This window comes from Trachurus trachurus, assembly GCF_905171665.1.
Source record: "Trachurus trachurus genome assembly, chromosome: 14".
Taxonomy (NCBI): Eukaryota; Metazoa; Chordata; class Actinopteri; order Carangiformes; family Carangidae; genus Trachurus; species Trachurus trachurus.
This window is the reverse complement of record NC_139903.1, coordinates 14,108,664-14,125,415: the sequence shown is the minus strand read 5'-3', so window position 1 is coordinate 14,125,415 and position 16,752 is coordinate 14,108,664. Positions and strand designations below refer to the sequence as shown.

The following is a 16,752-nucleotide window of genomic DNA, read 5'->3' as shown; positions in this document are numbered from 1 at the left end:
TCACTTTCACTACAGTGATTTAAGGTGCACCCTTTGATTCTGTTGTAACACCCATGGGGACATGATCTACAGTAACATGTGAAACTTAGTTAAGGTATTTACTGTAGTGTACATGTTTCATCAAGTAATGCAAAATATTTATATGCAACTTATTCTATAACATTATACAATATCATTTAATTCAGCTTTAATGATTTTTTTAATGCATGGGGATGATGACAAATCATATCGTGCTTTATAATAACTTTATTACAAAGAATAGTCATGTTTTTCACTAGGCCTTCGTCAGGAAAGTGTCACAAACAAATAAATGGCACCACAGTCCCATTTCCATGTCTTTTAATCTTGCACAAATCACACATTAGATGCAGATTTCCAGACTGTGTTTAGACATCCTACGGCTTCTCAAACCTGCTTTATACACAAAAATTATACTTGACACTGTACATTTATTATTTTAGTGTGATAAACTAGGCACGTTCTAAAAAAAGGGAAAAATGGGTATTATATTTTTCCATTTGTTTTAGTTAACAGTCTCCAAGATTGAGACATACAAAGCAAAATAAAAAAAAGTACAGTATGAAAGAGATTTGTTCTATTTTACAATATCAACTATTGCCAAGAAATTAAAATTAAACCTTGACAGGGTGGAGATTTTGAATAAATCAATCAGCAGTAAAATACAATAAAGACGGAATGTTTTACAGTCCTACCGATTTCCCAATGCAACTCTCTAACAACAAAATAAAAACAATTCCTCGGACACAGAATTTATATATACATCATGTGCTGTGTTTCCTCTGTTGTCATTCGCTGTTGTAATGACACATTTGATCATTTACCTGATGTCAAGTAGGAATAAGGTTTCAAGTTTAGCTTTTACAGTAGGGCATGGTTTTTTTTAATTGACACTCATACAGTAACATAGAATTACTTTTTCATTCAAAAATTTTCTCTGACCGTGTTGGAGCAATGTAAAATGACTACAGAGGAAACACTGGTCACATCCAGGTAAATAAGAGAGCAGGGAAATCTTTACAGCACTTATTTAGAAAATCTCCACCGTGTAAGTTTATCAAAAATTAAAAACAATCATTCCAGTTGTGAATTTATCGTCTGTGCACCGTACATTTATTTGGAACAGTGAAACAGTTTGGCTATAACAGCTTTTTAAGGTTCCTATTGCTTGTGTCATAAATCAACATCAGCATCAACCCCACCGAAGTCTTTTTTTTCTTTTCTTTTTTTTTTTAAAGTAGAAGAAGAAGCGATATCTCACTCACCGGCAGCCACCGAGCTTGTCTATATTTTCAGGTGCAAGTCAAGCTACGACTAAACTGACTATCATTACTGGCAATGAACATGTGGAAACACAGGCTTTCTCCTCCTGGTTCGTCACTTGAAAACAAAGGAGCACATTTTCAGACCAAAGCTTTCTAACCAGCAGTATTAGATACAGCTAGACAAGAGGAAAACAGAAGGAGTGTGAATCCTGTCCCTTCAATTTCCAAACATTTAATTTAATATACATATTAACATCAAGGCCAATGTAAGGCAATTCTCTTTTTCCCTAAAACACCTCCAGGGTCCCACGGTTCAACGTGTTATCGTTGTATTGCGTATAAAAATGGAAACAAATTAATTAAATATTCATGAATCATGATTTAACTCAAAAAGCTAAAACCATTTATAAGACCAAAACCCATTAATCCTCACTATGTTATTCATTTACAGTACCCACTGACCTTTAATTTGTTGCTATAAACCTGAGTTTGTTCAACTTGACAAACTGGATAAAGCTAAATATAATTTTCTTAAACTGACCACACAGTAGTATCAATAACAATGTAAAAGCAGCAGAAAGGTATAGCATCTTCGCAATATTCTATTATAGAGTAATTTACTGTGGAGATTCAGAAAAATCAGGCATTAAAAAATGTTTAAAACATGTACAAAGAAAACTAAAAGGATAACAGGATAAAAAAAGGATAGTAAATTCCCCTCCACTCGAACATCTTTGTTAGGAAACAATTAGAGTTTTGTGAAAAGACTGTTAGATATAAAACAGCTATAATCAAGACAACAAAGAGTCTTTAAACTGCACTAACCCTACTTAAACCATACACAGAGAACCTAGAGCCAAGATCCACTGTAATAAGTGTGTGCACAGAATTCATTCTGTTTGTTTATGCAGGCTTCATCTGCACGCGTCATTCTCCTTCCTAAACACACAACAGATAAGTGGCCCATTCGTTTTTGTGCAGCTCTAATGCTTAGGTCATGTGGTGTGGTCAAGTTACGAATTACAACATGCATTAAAAAAGGAGGTCTACAGACAAATAGAGGAGCAGTGGAGTGAATGTGTGTACAGAAGTGGGTCGGTGTTGTTGGATTCTTGTAAAAGGATGTTCATGTGCTTTGACACCAACAAGTAGACCACCTCCGGTTAATGGGTTAAAAAGAAATCTGTTACAATCAACAGATTGTTGCAAGAAACCTAAATGTCAAGCTAACCACAAACTATTTTAAAGTACAGTGTGATAACAGCGTGCGTGTCATGACAGAAAGACCCTTTTTCAATAGGTAAAACTAGGTAATCTCATTGCAACCGAGTTCCGGCGATCAGACCTCCACTCTGTCCCGACCGATGAGCTGAGCGGTGTCGTCATCTGTGTGGTGCCTGTCCTCTCCCGAGTCGTCGCTCTCTGAGTCCGTTTCCTCCTGGGGGGAGTAGTAGCCTTCATAACCCAGGATGGGGGAGTCGCAGTGTGCGGGGGAGGCGAGGCACTGGGCGGTGGTGGTGGTGGTGGTGGCTGAGTAGGCCCCCGGGCTGCCTGAGGGGGACCCCGGGTTGGAGGGCCGGAGCAGAGGAGTGCGCTCCGAGTCCGCTTCGCCCTCCGCTCCTTCCTCCTCCCCGCGTCCCCCGCCATCCTCCTCGGACTCAGACTCGGAGTGCTCCGGGTTGTTTCGAGTGACGCGCTGTTTGCACACCGGACACGTCTTCTTGGTCTGTGTGAGCCACGGGTCGACGCACTTGCAGTGGTAGGCTGGAAAACAAGACGGACTTTAAGAAACAGAGGCACGACCCGACAAAGGACGATGGTGCAGCAGACTTTTTTTTTTTTAAGTTGTAATGTAGAAAAAAATGTAACACAGAGCTGGTGTCCTGGTGACAAAGGTGGGCGTACATATCCTGCAGAGTTTTCAGCTTGGCTGGTTACTACATAGAAAATATTTTTTCTTAATTTTTTTAACAGACCCCTTGTGGTACCTGGTGTAATTGCAAGGGGTACTTAAACTATAAATCATCGATTGACTGAGTGACCTTTACAGCCATTAATCATTTCACTAAAATAGTGACCGGAACCATCAAGCCAAGCTAAACTAAGGCATTTTTCTAAATCCCATGTTTTGGTGGTAAATTGGTCATATTTTAATAAGAAGCCACATTTTGATGGTTTTGATTCGCTCTCGTTTGTCTCTGCGTTACATGGTTTTTTTCTTATAAAAGACAAACTCATCACTCCACAGTTTTGATCATGGAGTAAAATGTTGTACTTTCGAAGATACAACAGTTAGGGCTACTAATATTGACTTTCATTCATTCTCTGCTGTATAAAAAGTGGTTGCTGCAAGCGTAGTACAAGTACAGAGACTGTGTATCAGCTGAGGTATTTCTACAGTATGTACCAGAACAAAGAAAATTCATTATAACATGATAACAACATATTAAATGTTTTACCATGGGAACAAGGTAAAACCCGCAGCTTGTCTCCTTCTTCATACTCATCCAAACATATTGCGCACAGATCATAGTCGTCCCCTGGAACAGAGGAGAGAGGGTTACAATCAACTTCTGCAACATGAGTTACATTTCAGCCTAAGAACACGGACGGTAGAGGAAATTTTATAAACAACTGAATCCATAGAAATGGTTCCCAGTGTTCCTCAAAACAACATACAGTATTGCAGCAACAGTGAAAACAACCCAATCCTCTTACCTTTACTGAACCTGTGGGTTGGAATCCGCTTCAGCTGTTCCTTGGACAAGCGATTTTTCCGCAGCCTTTTTCTGTACCGTACACATCGTATGATCTGAACGACACAAGAAGATGATGTTACAGATGGTGTGAGAATTGTACAACATTCAACATGCTCTAATGGTTTTGTTTTACATGTTCTTGTTGGACCCTAGTTGTCAAAGTAAGTCAGAGGCAGTAAGAGGATTTGTTGGAAAAGGGCCTTTCAGGGCCATAAACGATTACACAACTGCCGTTTTAAGTCATTTTAAGAAATGTGCTTACTGAATAAACACCCAGTGAGACATCACATCATACAGTACATACTTACCAAGACGACAAACATCACAAGAATGATCATGCCAACGACGCCAGTGAAGGGAATAAGGTAGTAAGAGAGTGGAAACGCAAACTCCGGCTTGAGGATCACATAGGCCCTGAAGAAAAGAAATAATCACACTCCAACTTCAACCTAAATAGCTACAACTGTCATTTATCGGTCAATGCAAATCGAAAGGTGGCTGTTAAAGGCCTGTACGTTTTAATTTTACGGTTAAGTTTTGAAAATTAATTCAGAAATTATGTTTTCAGAAACACTTGAAATGTTTTTACTCACCCTGGTTCAGGAATGATGTATTGCCTGAGAACTCGAGAAGCATAGTAACTAGTGAATACTGAGGGGATCTCAATCTCCTCTGCAATAGTGTCTGGAAACAAAAAGAAAAAAACAAGAGTTACATTTTGACATTTTAGTAAGACTGATTCGTGTGCGTGTGTAAAGTTGGAAATTGTGTACATTTTATAAAAGAGAATTACCATTGCTGTAGTTCATATTCAGCAGAGTGTCTGAATACATGTTGTGCACGATTGCAGCATCAAATCCAGCTCTCTGTGCATGCAAGACCTGAAAACCAAATCCTCACATTGGATCACTTTGCTTCACAAATACTTAGGTGTATTATTCACTGTCAAGTAAAAATGACTGACCTTGATATCAAAATTGCAGTCATAGCGCCTGATAAGAACAATGAATTTGGTTGTGTTGGCATCATAGGATGGTGGCAGTGGAGGAGGAGGGTCTATTGGAGCGCAGCCGTTAAGTGGATGGGACACCACCAAAATACCCTTTTACACAATGAGAAAAAAAACAACAACTATAAAAGACTCTAACCGATTTTTTTCTCCATGCATCCATCTCTGCAATACTCTGATCTCACCTTTAGTCCATCCCTAGGAAGTGGGGCTCCAAACAAGGCAGGTAGGTCCTCAAACAACATGGAGGTCATATTGATGTAATGCTGCCAGAAAAAGGACAAGAAGGGACATTATTTTCAGAAGAATTTCAGGAATCACATTTTTAGCTAAAGATCGGTACTGCCCTGAAGCAAAGTCTCCATGGTTACTTACGGCATAGATATAGGCATGTGTGGGTGAGGGCACCAGTATGCTACAGATGAGCAGTATTGGGACCATCAGTCGAGTTCCCACAGGCCGCAAACCAAGGTGCTTCATCCTTGGTTTCTTTCAGTCGCACTAAACTGTAAAATAAAAAAAGAGATATGAAGATACAAAACAAGAGGTAAGTAATCAGTCACAACCAGAGACAGAACGCCTCAGGCTGAAGACTGAAGCTGATCATGAAGTGTGATTACAGCCTCGCATTAACTTACAAATGCAAATCGACAATTCAAGTGGTAAAACTGCATAAATATGCGCATGAATTCCCAAACAATGAAAAGCGAGCTGACTTTCTAGCAAGCATTAACATTGTCTTCTTGAATCAGCAGGGTACTGTGGAGAAGTTCTTTAGTTTTTTTCTTGGTGCTAAAATCTTATGGTTAACCCTTCCAGTCCACATCGTTTCTATTTCCATGTATGCATTTCCTATGCTGAATAAAGTTATGTTTGTGTTGTTCCCAATATTTCAATGATACTATTTTCTTAATCAAATTTTTATGTTTCCACATGTTGACTTAAGGCAAATAGACAGCATCTAGTCACACAGCCATGAAGCAATGTGTGTGCACAGTTTTATTACATTTTAATATCTAAGTCTTGTTTCGTTTCCCAGTTCCCACTAAGCAGAACTCTGTAACATTAACTTTGCCACTTCAGTCTTTTTCATTGCTCCTTCCTCTATACACAGACTCACAGCAGCACATTATCTTACTTTCAGATGGAGCATTTTACTGCCACCACTGTTGCACATAATGAAAACACATTACATTTATGAGTCTGACCCTGGTAGCTTTGTGAAATACTTACTGTAAATTGTAAGATTTTATATTCTATACAAGTAAATAGCTGGTTATTAAAATGCATAACACCATAAATGAAGTGCCTGAGTATTCCCACGCACACAACTTATGTGGCCACGATCACTGTGCAAATAATATCTCGTGATCCCACTTCTAGTAAAGACTGCTATTTTTGTATGCATTTGACACTTATGTACAGGGAAGAGGCTTAAGGCGCCAACAGCATTAGGATAAGCTACGATAACCGGAACGCACAGGTTACTTGTGCCAGTGGCTAAAACGTTAACACAATAATTCATTTCACGTACCCGACAACTTTGTACCCAAAACTTGGCTTCTTTGTGACTTCAGTAAACTAAAATAGCTAAGCTAATATACTGTTTGTGCTAACATAAAATGTGTGGTGAAGACACTGCACACAGTTCAATCGTGCATCACCTTTTATTGTTTTAACTGCCTACAGGAAGCTGTCGATGGGGGAAGACACGGCTTTTGTTACATTATAACAGTTATAAACATGTAAACTCTTTAGCTCACGTTTCCTCATCAAGTCCCGAAAGACAACATAATTTCACTGCTCTTTAGCCGATAATTGCACACATTATAGTGGTATGACACGCTGGATACCACCTAGGTTTCAGGATAATTACAAGTTTTGTCATAGTTTAAGTTAAAATATTTGGTAATAAAAGAACAAAAAAAGTAATAAGTAACTTAGTTGTTGTTGTTATGGTGTAGGGGTTAGCTACATACCTCAGTATCGTGCTAATACCGTGGTGGTTGTAATCTAGGGGTTATTCCCGGTTGTCTCACTTTGTTTGCTCACATGTCAGAGTGTAAAATCGATAAAAGATGTTTTTTTGGGGGTTTTTTTACACACTTTCTCGACAAGACAATGGATCCACAGGAAAACGACAAAAGACGGGGAGGATTAACGTGAGCTAGCTGACGTTTAGCGTTAGCAGATGACTGATCGCAGTTTCCTACATCCAGACGCCTCCGTGACAGCTTCCTCCGCTCGTCCTTCTCTGTTGTGTAGCTTCCGTATTCACCCGTGTGTCGTAGTATATATATAACGATGAATAAATTGATCCACTATAACGGAGACACGCACTGTGTGTCCGCTTGTTTGGCTTCCTCGTTTTCCCGTTAGCTCCCTGCTGCTAGGTTTGTTTGTTATTGCTTCTTTCTGCCTGGTTCTTCTTCGCGTTGCAGTGACGGAAGGTTGTTGTCGAAGCAGCAGCTGCAGCTACAGCGCCGCCAGCGGCCGCACGACGACACGGCAACAATCAGTACAATACAGTACAATACAATACAATACAATACAATACAGTGCAATGCAATACAATACAATACAATACAATACAATACAATACAATACAATACAATACAATACAATACAATACAATACAATACAGTGCAATGCAATGCAATACAATACAATACAGTGCAATGCAATACAATACAATAAATCCTTATTAGCCACCATGGTGGAAAATTGCCTTTGGTTTACCATGTAAAAAAAGTATAATGTGTATAAAAGATATAAAGTAAAAAGAAAAAAATGCAAAGGAAATGGTTAACCTTTTACAAACCAAGCCTATTTTTTTAGGCCTTTTCTCGAAAATTGCATATCCATAATAAAATGAGTATATCTCTGCAACCACAAGGTCTATTTGAATACTTTTGGTGTCATGGTAAAGGAAAAAAATTGAGAAATTGCCGAGATGTGTAAATTTCAGTATATGTGTTACTGGTGAAGAGTAAATGAAGGTGACACACAGAAGAAAAAAAAAGATATTTGAATTAAAAATAAAATCATATTTTGATGATGTCCTTTAGAATAATGCTATCGAAGCTCAAACCCTCTATAAAATCAATGTGCAAGATATGAACATTGTCTCTGCAGTGGTTGATTCCGATTAATTGAAGCAGGACAAAATCATTGAGATTTTACTACAAAATATTCAGACAAGCTTTCCAAAATGTCAATTTTTGGCACAGCTTGGAACCACCTGCCACTATTTAAAGGAATATCATATCTCACCTCACATCGCTCAGGCTGCATTTTACACTGATTGTTCATACTGACATGCAAAGAAAGTGAATGGAGAGATTATAACTGCAGAGACAGACTGGTTTCACTGCATTCAGATGGGCAAATTCCAGTCAGCCAGGTCTCAGTCAGCAGACCAGACCAGCATCCACAGGTAACACTAGTTAATTCCCAGTTTCTTGGTTCTGTAGTAGTAGGCCTCCTATGCACAGCATGACATTGATTTTAAACCGAACATGTTTCAGAGAGATTACAAAGAAACTGCAACTCATACCTTAATGTCCACCAGAGGGCAATACTCTGTTTGACAGGACCAAGCTGGAGTTCAGACATCAGGCTGTATAATGTCTTCAACACCCCCCACCACCCCCCAAGTTGAGCACATAACGCAGTGCTTTCATTGTTGTCCCTCTATCTGAGTTCAACAAGTAATAACTACAGTACAAAGCTGTGTAATGGCCAGGGCTTTATTATGCTTTCAGTGTAAGAAATAGAAATATTCTTCTATCAGAACACTAAAGTAGGCAGATGCACAAGCCTACAAATACTAAATATACATATTATATAAATTGGCAGGAAGCTACATCTTTTATTGTGCAACATCAATCAGATAATGCCCCATTTCTGCAGCAGTACTGTGAGAGGCTATACTCAACAGATCATGAAATATATTTTTCAGTATTTCACTGGAGTAACAGAAAAGGAAAAATACCCACTGTATGAGCCTCTGAATGTTATGTTAATGTTAAACCATGTTAAGAATGTTTTTCTGTTCATAAGTAATTGCTAGGATGACTGAACCACACAGCATTATTTTTTCCCCCCAGTAATGTAACTCAGGTAGCCTGTGGTGAAATCCCTTTACTGCCAATGTCAAAACTGTACTATCACTGCATGAGGCCTGCAATGTCTGCTGCTGTAGCTATATTTCATGAGGTGCATGATGAGTCAGTCGATCTACCCCTTTTATGATTCTCTTAACACCATTCTTGTTTTTAAAGAGGAAATTGGTTCCTTGCAAGTTTGGGATAAATTGTTTTGGGGATTAGCAGTTTGTAATTATCTTTATCTTTCTGTCAAGAGACAACGATGGTTTTTAAAGAAACAATTATCTGTTTACTGCTGATCTGAAGCAAGTGTAAGTACACACTCTTGGTAAGAAAACATGGCTAAAAGCATATAATAAGCATATAATATAGTGGGTGGAAAAGTGGAAATTTGGTCTGATGGAGGAACTGGAGGAAAGATCGGAGTCTAAACCTTTGAGTGGATCATTTGACAATAGGCCTCAATCAAGCCTCATGTGTCTTCGTCTGACATGTGTAGGAGTAAATGTGATTAAGAAAACCAGCAGCATACCATGTCTCTGCTACAGACCCTGACCCATGTGATTAGTGACTGAGAGCAACTACTGAAAATATTGTGATATATCCATTGCATCATCATATCGTTATGTTGTGGTCGGGTAACACTGTAAAAAATAAACACAAACACAACAAACTGGATTCAATAATATTAATTTTAATGAATATTGTTGTTACACTTTTGCCAGACAAATCAAAAGAAGGATTAAAGTCTCTCTGCAGTGTCATTTGTCATGTTTTTGCTGTTGTGTTATAAAAATGCATTTATCTAAATTAATTATGTAATAATTACATTAAGTTACATGAATGTGAAACATATTAAATATGCCAACTCAGAAAACCTTTTTTCCTTCTCCCTGTAGATCTTCTAGTCTTCTGCTGTAGCCTTTCCACAATTCTCTTATTCTCTTATTGCAAATGAAGTTACAGTAATGTGTTGTTTAAAAAAAAAAGTAAGTCTAGGCTAAATGAGGTAACTGAGCAGAAATAGACTTTATTTAAATCTGCCCTAGCTTCATGCATTAAAGGCCTGTGGTGCACTAGATAAAGCTAAAGCGCAATGGTCAGTTGGCTTGGAGGATCAAATTAAGATCACTGTCAGCCATGTGATTCTGTCTATCATCAAGGCTTCAAACAAAGGCTCACACAGCAGTTACTTCCAGACTTTTAGGAAGCAGAGAAGAAAATGCACATTAACTCACGACTCTGGCTGTAAAAACATATATCCTACTGTCCATCCTTAAGTCCAGGGTTGTTGCATCATTCTTCTTCCAATGAAAAGATGTTACTAAAAGTTGGAGAATGTCTCCCTCTTTGTTTTTTCTTTCAACTGGACCTCAGTGAACCACATGAATGTGAGGGATGGTTTTCGGAAATTTCCAATGTGATATGTATTGATAAAGTGTGCAGGTTGCTCTCTTAGTGTATGAGTACATATCGTCAGTGCATCTTCTTTTGACCTCCATTTTCTTAGGGATCCAAAAAGCAGATCTGTAGTTAACATTAAAAAAAAATACAAACAAGCAAGGAGGTTTATTAATGTAACATTTTACTCCAACTCAGCCATTTGAGCTCCATTAGAATCAGCAAAAAAAAAAACCCTATCAGTGGTGGTTAATCTAACATTGTAAAGTCCACAGAGTTAAAAGCCAAGCGTCGTCTTCTGCCTGTCTGTCTTCAGTTATACTTGACAAGTCCCGTAGCGGCTGGATGAGAGTTTTCAGGACTGCGCTGATGGACCACACATGCATTCCTATCTCACTGTGTTCAGCTCTCATAGAAAATGAGAGACACAACACCTAGGAATAAATAAAGAGACAATCATTATGGAATCCAATTAGCAAATGAATATGCAGAAAGTATTTATAAACTGCAGTTAAACTTACAAGAAGCCTTTCCCACAGCCCAGAGGTCCAAAGAACAGTTCTGTCGGGAGGCAAACCTTTCTACACACTCCGCTTAGACTGGGACAAGACCAAGGAAAGGATGCAGCCTCATTCTCCACAACTGTAATCACAGAGAATCATTAGAGAAAGGTCAAAACCTTTTCTGAGTGATTTAAAAAAGATTAGCTGATACGAGCTGTAAAACTGTGTAGATATCATACGAAGACTTACCATTAAGCAGTAAGACAACGAAGAGCGCCAAAACAACCACGCGGTAACAAGACATTCTTGCGTCTGAAACTGTTGCTCCACAATGAGGGTTTGGCCCAGGACTGTTTGTATTTTGGTCCGAGGGGGAGGAGAGAAGATAATATGAAGCAGCAAACTGGTCACTAGGTGTTTATTATAGAATTTTAAACATGCCTTTCTGAATCACATTTAAGAAATCAACATCATTGTGCCCAACTCGTGACAGAGTCTTGTCATGTGACGGGGCGACAAACATTTCCAAGAAGATGCCTGAGTTGCACAGCTGATTCAAAACACATGCACATCCTTAACCCTCACTGCTGAGCACACAGGACGGCTATTTCCATGTTTAACATCATTGTCTCTATTGAATCACAGTATGGCCTTATTCAATGTTACAGCGCATTACTGCGTCTTATGCGCTGTGGTCGACAAGTATTGTGTGTGGTGCCGTGTGAAATCAGTTTGCAGAGATTTCAGTTTCATCAGTTTTGATTTGGGCGCCTGACATGGACAATCTGATCAAATCGATGTCAGGTGACAGTCCTGACAAATGGAGAGTGAAACTAAGAACTGTTCCTTCTTTATGGAGAAATTGATTCTCACCATAGATTTTATTTTCTACGTCTTTGATTAGACAGAAAAGTTTGTGACGGCAGAATAACCTTAGTGATCCTTGTGACCAGTTTGAATAATCAGAGTAAATGTCCTACCATGTAACTGTCATCTTGTTATTGAGTGTCTTACCTAATGTGAACCTAGGCCTATATGTTTATCAGATAATCTACAATTTCTTCCTTCTTCTGTACATTTTGACCTGAATGGATCCCACCACACAATTCAATAGAAGCAGTGCCGATGGAGAAATTCAGTCGGGCTTAGCTAAAGTAAGTTTAGGGCATAGACCATTTTACTCATAAGCTCCATCACAGCTCGATGTTTAATCTTGGACAACGTCAGTAACATACCGCTCCCAGGAGGGTTAGGGTTAGCCTTGATTCGGTTCGGTGTGGTTAAAATACTCCTTTCTCTGCTGAGGGATAGGAGAAGATATCTCCTATGGATGAGAGGACATAATGTGCATCAACATTATTGTTGTTACATTCATTTACAATTAATGCTACTGGTCCTACTGGTTGCTTTCCTGCTCATTTCTGACCGCCATTAATTAATCTTAAAACCCCATCTCATTTGTCATCAGCTTCTTTTATTCAGAAAGGATTGTTGCTGCATAGAAAATAAGTGCATCCACTCTGGTGGATCAACTGCTTGTCACAATAGAGATACAAACAGATGCAACATTACATATGAACTAAAATAAAATATTTACCCTGACATGGCTGTCTGGTTAAATTGCAAATGTAGAATTAAATCTGACTTTGTTCTGCTCCAAGTATGAACGGTGTATATAATCTTGTTTGATGACTTAGAAATAAATGCATGAACAAATTATTGTTGCAAACTGCTTTAGCTCAAAGGTCACAACCCTTCAGACAAAGTTACATCAGTGTTACATCATTGTTCTCCAAGGACAAATCATGACTGTTTTGCTCTCGTCCTTTGTCTCTATTCTCCAGGTGCTGTCCAAAGAGGTCTCACCTGAGGCAAAACAAGTGTGTCTAATTGCTTTCTAGAGGAATTGGAAACATGGAGTGGACTAATGACCTCTAATGAGTGTGTTTATCCATCGTCGGTGTGGAAAATGTTTCAACACTTGGCCAGTGGTGGTTCCCGCTGATGACTCCATACAGTTCTCAAACATATACACACAAATACATTTAAGTCATTAGAAAGTATTTAAATTAGACGCACATACCTAGGCCTACAGATTTCTATGATGAGTGGAGGTCACATGGAAAAGCTTAAACGTTAAGAGAAAATGTGGATATTTAGAGAAAATTAGATTAAAGCCTAACAAAGTTAGAAGTTTTGAACACGAGAAGCTGAAGTGCTGCTCCACATAACAAGTTACCATTGAGTCATTCTCACCACACTTTTCCCTCTTCCTGAATGTCATTTCTAAAACTTGAATCCAGCTGCATAACCTGACATGCACTGTAATATGCAGAAGTTCACAACCTCTTGTTTAGCATTCTGCAGTTTTGGGGAGGCTTTCTCTCAGCTGAATGGACTGATAAACCAGACCAGTTCTCTTACAGGCCCTGGTGGCCTGGATGGTATCGATAGGTGAATCCACATCACTGCCAGTTGTGGTGCATTTTATAGCAGCTATGCTACCGCTCCACTAACGTTTTTCACTAAACAACCATCTGATACTTGATGCTTTCTGACCTCCCCATCATACAGGTGATTGGGAAAACATGCTGCATCGTCTTGTTTTGTATTTTCTTTCTTTTTTTCCTTTCTTTTTTGCTTGTAATGACCGCACGCCACTGGTATAGGCCCTAAAGGCTGGTTAGCACACCCACACAAACAGAGGCCTGTTGTACTGTGGCATACTGGACAATTGACACGATCAAATCTCTGAAAAACTGCTCTTCTTTTAAAGCAGAAGTAAGCGGAATATTTGTGTTAATATAAGTCTTAAATGGTTATATCTTCCGACGGCAATCACTTATATAGAGTGTTCGGTCTGAAACACGGGTCTGTCAGTCACACTGCTCTGCTGTAAGCCGAGGAGAAAACTTTCCTTGTATCCTACAACCTTTATCCAATGAGGAGAGAGAACGGCATAAAGGGGCGGTCCTCTCTGTGTGTGCAGCCATGCGCGTGAATGTGGTGACGTAGGGACGAGGGCATGGGCTGCTAACTATCGGCTGACAAGAAGTTAGCCAAAACAACCGGATCGCTTACTTCTGCTTTAAGTCCAGGTTGTAAAATATTTGAATATGTGAATGAAAGAAGGGCAGAAGTTCATAAAACTACATAATACACTAAAGCCTCATGTCAGAATGAATGTGAAATTAATAGGCTACATGTAGGCTGCAACTCCCGTTTAACACGAAGTATCCATATGGTATGATGCAAACTACAGTTATTAAAATTATATAGGCTAGTAGTAATTTCTACGTGCTATACACATACCCTTTGCAAGGCGTGTGTCTAAACAAAAGTCAGTTAATTCTTTTTTTCTCTTCTCCTCACTAAACATTTCACATGAAAGAAATCAGGGATGGTCAGTTTGGTAACTATGGCAACAAGAAATATGGTTTAGCCAGTGCCAACAGTGACAACATGAGCCCACCTTGAACAATGATAAAGGGCCACCCAGGCTTGAATAGCACAGTGTGCTGTGTGATCACACAGGTGACTCTAGACTCCAAACATTTGACTTCAATGACTAATATTTACCTGCAAGTTAAACTCAAATGTGTAACTTCTATGCGATATCTGTCCCATCCATTCACTAAAATTCTCAAAATAATATTTTTTCTGCTATCAAAGCATTGTTTTTCTATATGTGGATTTCATGTACATGTTATGATGCACATTTTTATCGTAAAACTGTGTAAAGGTTTGTTTCTTTTTCTTTTCAGAATTCAGCCAAGAGATGGACAACACCACATCACTAACATTTACAATGACCGCTTATGCTGTCATGGAAAACTATAAGCACTGGATGTTTATTGTATTCCTCCTCCTTTACCTCACTACTATCACTTTGAACTTGCTGCTCATTACTGTCATACACCAAAAGGCAGAGTTGCATCAACCCATGAATCTGTTCACGTGTGTGCTTTCCATTAATGAAATATATGGCAGTACAGCATTGTTACCTACAGTTAAGGCTGTGCTCTTATCTGAGACACATGAAATTGCTGTGAAGTGGTGTATGGCTCAAGTCTATTTCCTACACACATATGCCAGTGCTGAGTTTTGTATTTTAGCTTTGATGGCATACGACAGATATATTGCCATCTGTCAACCACTACACTACCACACCATCATGTCAAATGCAAAGGCAATCACGCTTGGTGCATTAGCAGGTGGATACTCCCTTGTTGTATTTGGGATTTTGTACTCACTAACCTTACAGCTGAGCTTCTGTGGAAAAGTGGTGCCAAAATTATACTGTGTGAACATGGAACTGGTGAAAAATTCATGTTCACCTGCACCATATATTAGTATTGTGGGGCTTGTGTTTATTCTGTTTCTTGTTGTGCCTCACGTAGTGATGATTGTTTTTTCATATTTGCAAATTTCAAGAGTCTGTTTGAAGTTGTCAAAAGAATCTAAAAACAGTGCTCTTAAAACATGTATCCCACATTTATTATCGTTGACAAACTACACCATCGGTTCTATGTTTGAAATTGTCCAAAGCAGATTTAACATGAATCATCTTGCTATTGAAACTCGTATAGTCCTGTCTTTATACTTTGTTATCTTTCCACCAATTGCCAACCCAGTGCTGTATGGACTTGGTACTCAGAAAGTGAGAGTTAATATAATGAAACTGTTTCTTAAATATAAGATCCTGCCAACACTGTTAGCAAAGGCAGTGGCTGCAGCTTAGGTACAGACTGTCCTACTATGAATTGCAGTGACAATAATTATAAGAATTTCAGAAGTCTGTGTCTTTGATAATTGAGGATAGTATCTAAATTGAAATTAACCAATATTTCCATTATTTATTATTATTAATATAAGCAGGGGGATATCTAACAATACAGACTACCATAATAACTGTAAATCTTGTAATTCAAAGCTAAGGTTCATATTCCTAAGTGGAAAACAAAAACACATTTCACTATTACACTTGCTGTTGTTAGATTAGATGATTGCATTGGTGTTAATTCATATTTCTTTCGGAAATTAGCATGAGGGACATTCAATCTATTGCTTCATTGTTTACAATAGGCAGGGTGACTGTAAATTTTAGTCTTCATTGACTGAATTATTTTTTCTTTCTTTTTCTTTTTTTTGGTCAACATGTCACTTTTGATTGCTTGGCTCCAAATGTCAGAGAAGATGTTTTATGAAAGATGTCTTTTATTACCACATAGTTGCAGATAATGTTTTTTTGTTTGTTTGTTTTTTTGAAGGATGATAATATAATTTGTGCAGAGGTGTTAAGGTAAAGGTATGATCATGTGCATTTGTGTTTTGAATCATAATTTAAACTAACGTGAAATTGCTGTATGTGTTTCATTTAGAAATAAATCATGTAAACTGTATTTTGTCTGTGTAATTGTTCAGTAATCACATTTAATATTTCTCACTTAATTGATAAAAGTTGATCTACCATTTCCTGTCAAATCCCAAGTACATATTTATAAGCTGTGTACTTGGGTATACATATCTTATAGTAGAAGTCATGTATTTCATCCATGCTGTTTTCATTTTGCAGTTTAATGACAACTTCACCACAAGGCCTGTTTTCACTGTGTATTTCAAATTTTCAGTGTTGTGCCATTACACACATATGCACCATTGCAGCTGTCTCAGGGCATATCACACTAA

The 16,752-nt window shown here is 38.4% G+C and overlaps 2 protein-coding genes across 3 annotated transcripts; one reads left to right on the top strand and one right to left on the bottom strand.

Moving 5' to 3' along the window:
- Positions 1 to 322: 322 nt before the first annotated feature.
- rnf167 (ring finger protein 167) lies at positions 323 to 7,463 on the bottom strand. Of its 2 annotated transcripts, none has more exons than XM_083987470.1 (10): positions 7,031 to 7,463; positions 5,427 to 5,557; positions 5,237 to 5,317; positions 5,007 to 5,144; positions 4,836 to 4,923; positions 4,636 to 4,726; positions 4,351 to 4,456; positions 4,002 to 4,095; positions 3,743 to 3,823; positions 323 to 3,047 (listed from the first exon to the last, which is right to left on the bottom strand). In XM_083987470.1, the coding sequence occupies exons 2-10, from the start codon at positions 5,529 to 5,531 to the stop codon at positions 2,623 to 2,625; spliced, it is 1,209 nt and encodes a 402-aa protein (XP_083843596.1). In that variant the 5' UTR covers positions 5,532 to 5,557; positions 7,031 to 7,463; the 3' UTR covers positions 323 to 2,622. The 2 variants fall into 2 exon arrangements, with proteins under 2 accessions (XP_083843596.1, XP_083843597.1); XM_083987471.1 differs by having other exon boundaries at positions 7,265 to 7,463.
- Positions 7,464 to 14,842: 7,379 nt separating this feature from the next.
- Positions 14,843 to 15,805, top strand: LOC310997000 (olfactory receptor 52K1-like; the record flags this gene model as incomplete). The annotated part of the gene is made up of 1 exon (XM_083986567.1): positions 14,843 to 15,805. The coding sequence occupies one exon, from the start codon at positions 14,843 to 14,845 to the stop codon at positions 15,803 to 15,805; it is 963 nt and encodes a 320-aa protein (XP_083842693.1).
- Positions 15,806 to 16,752: the final 947 nt, after the last annotated feature.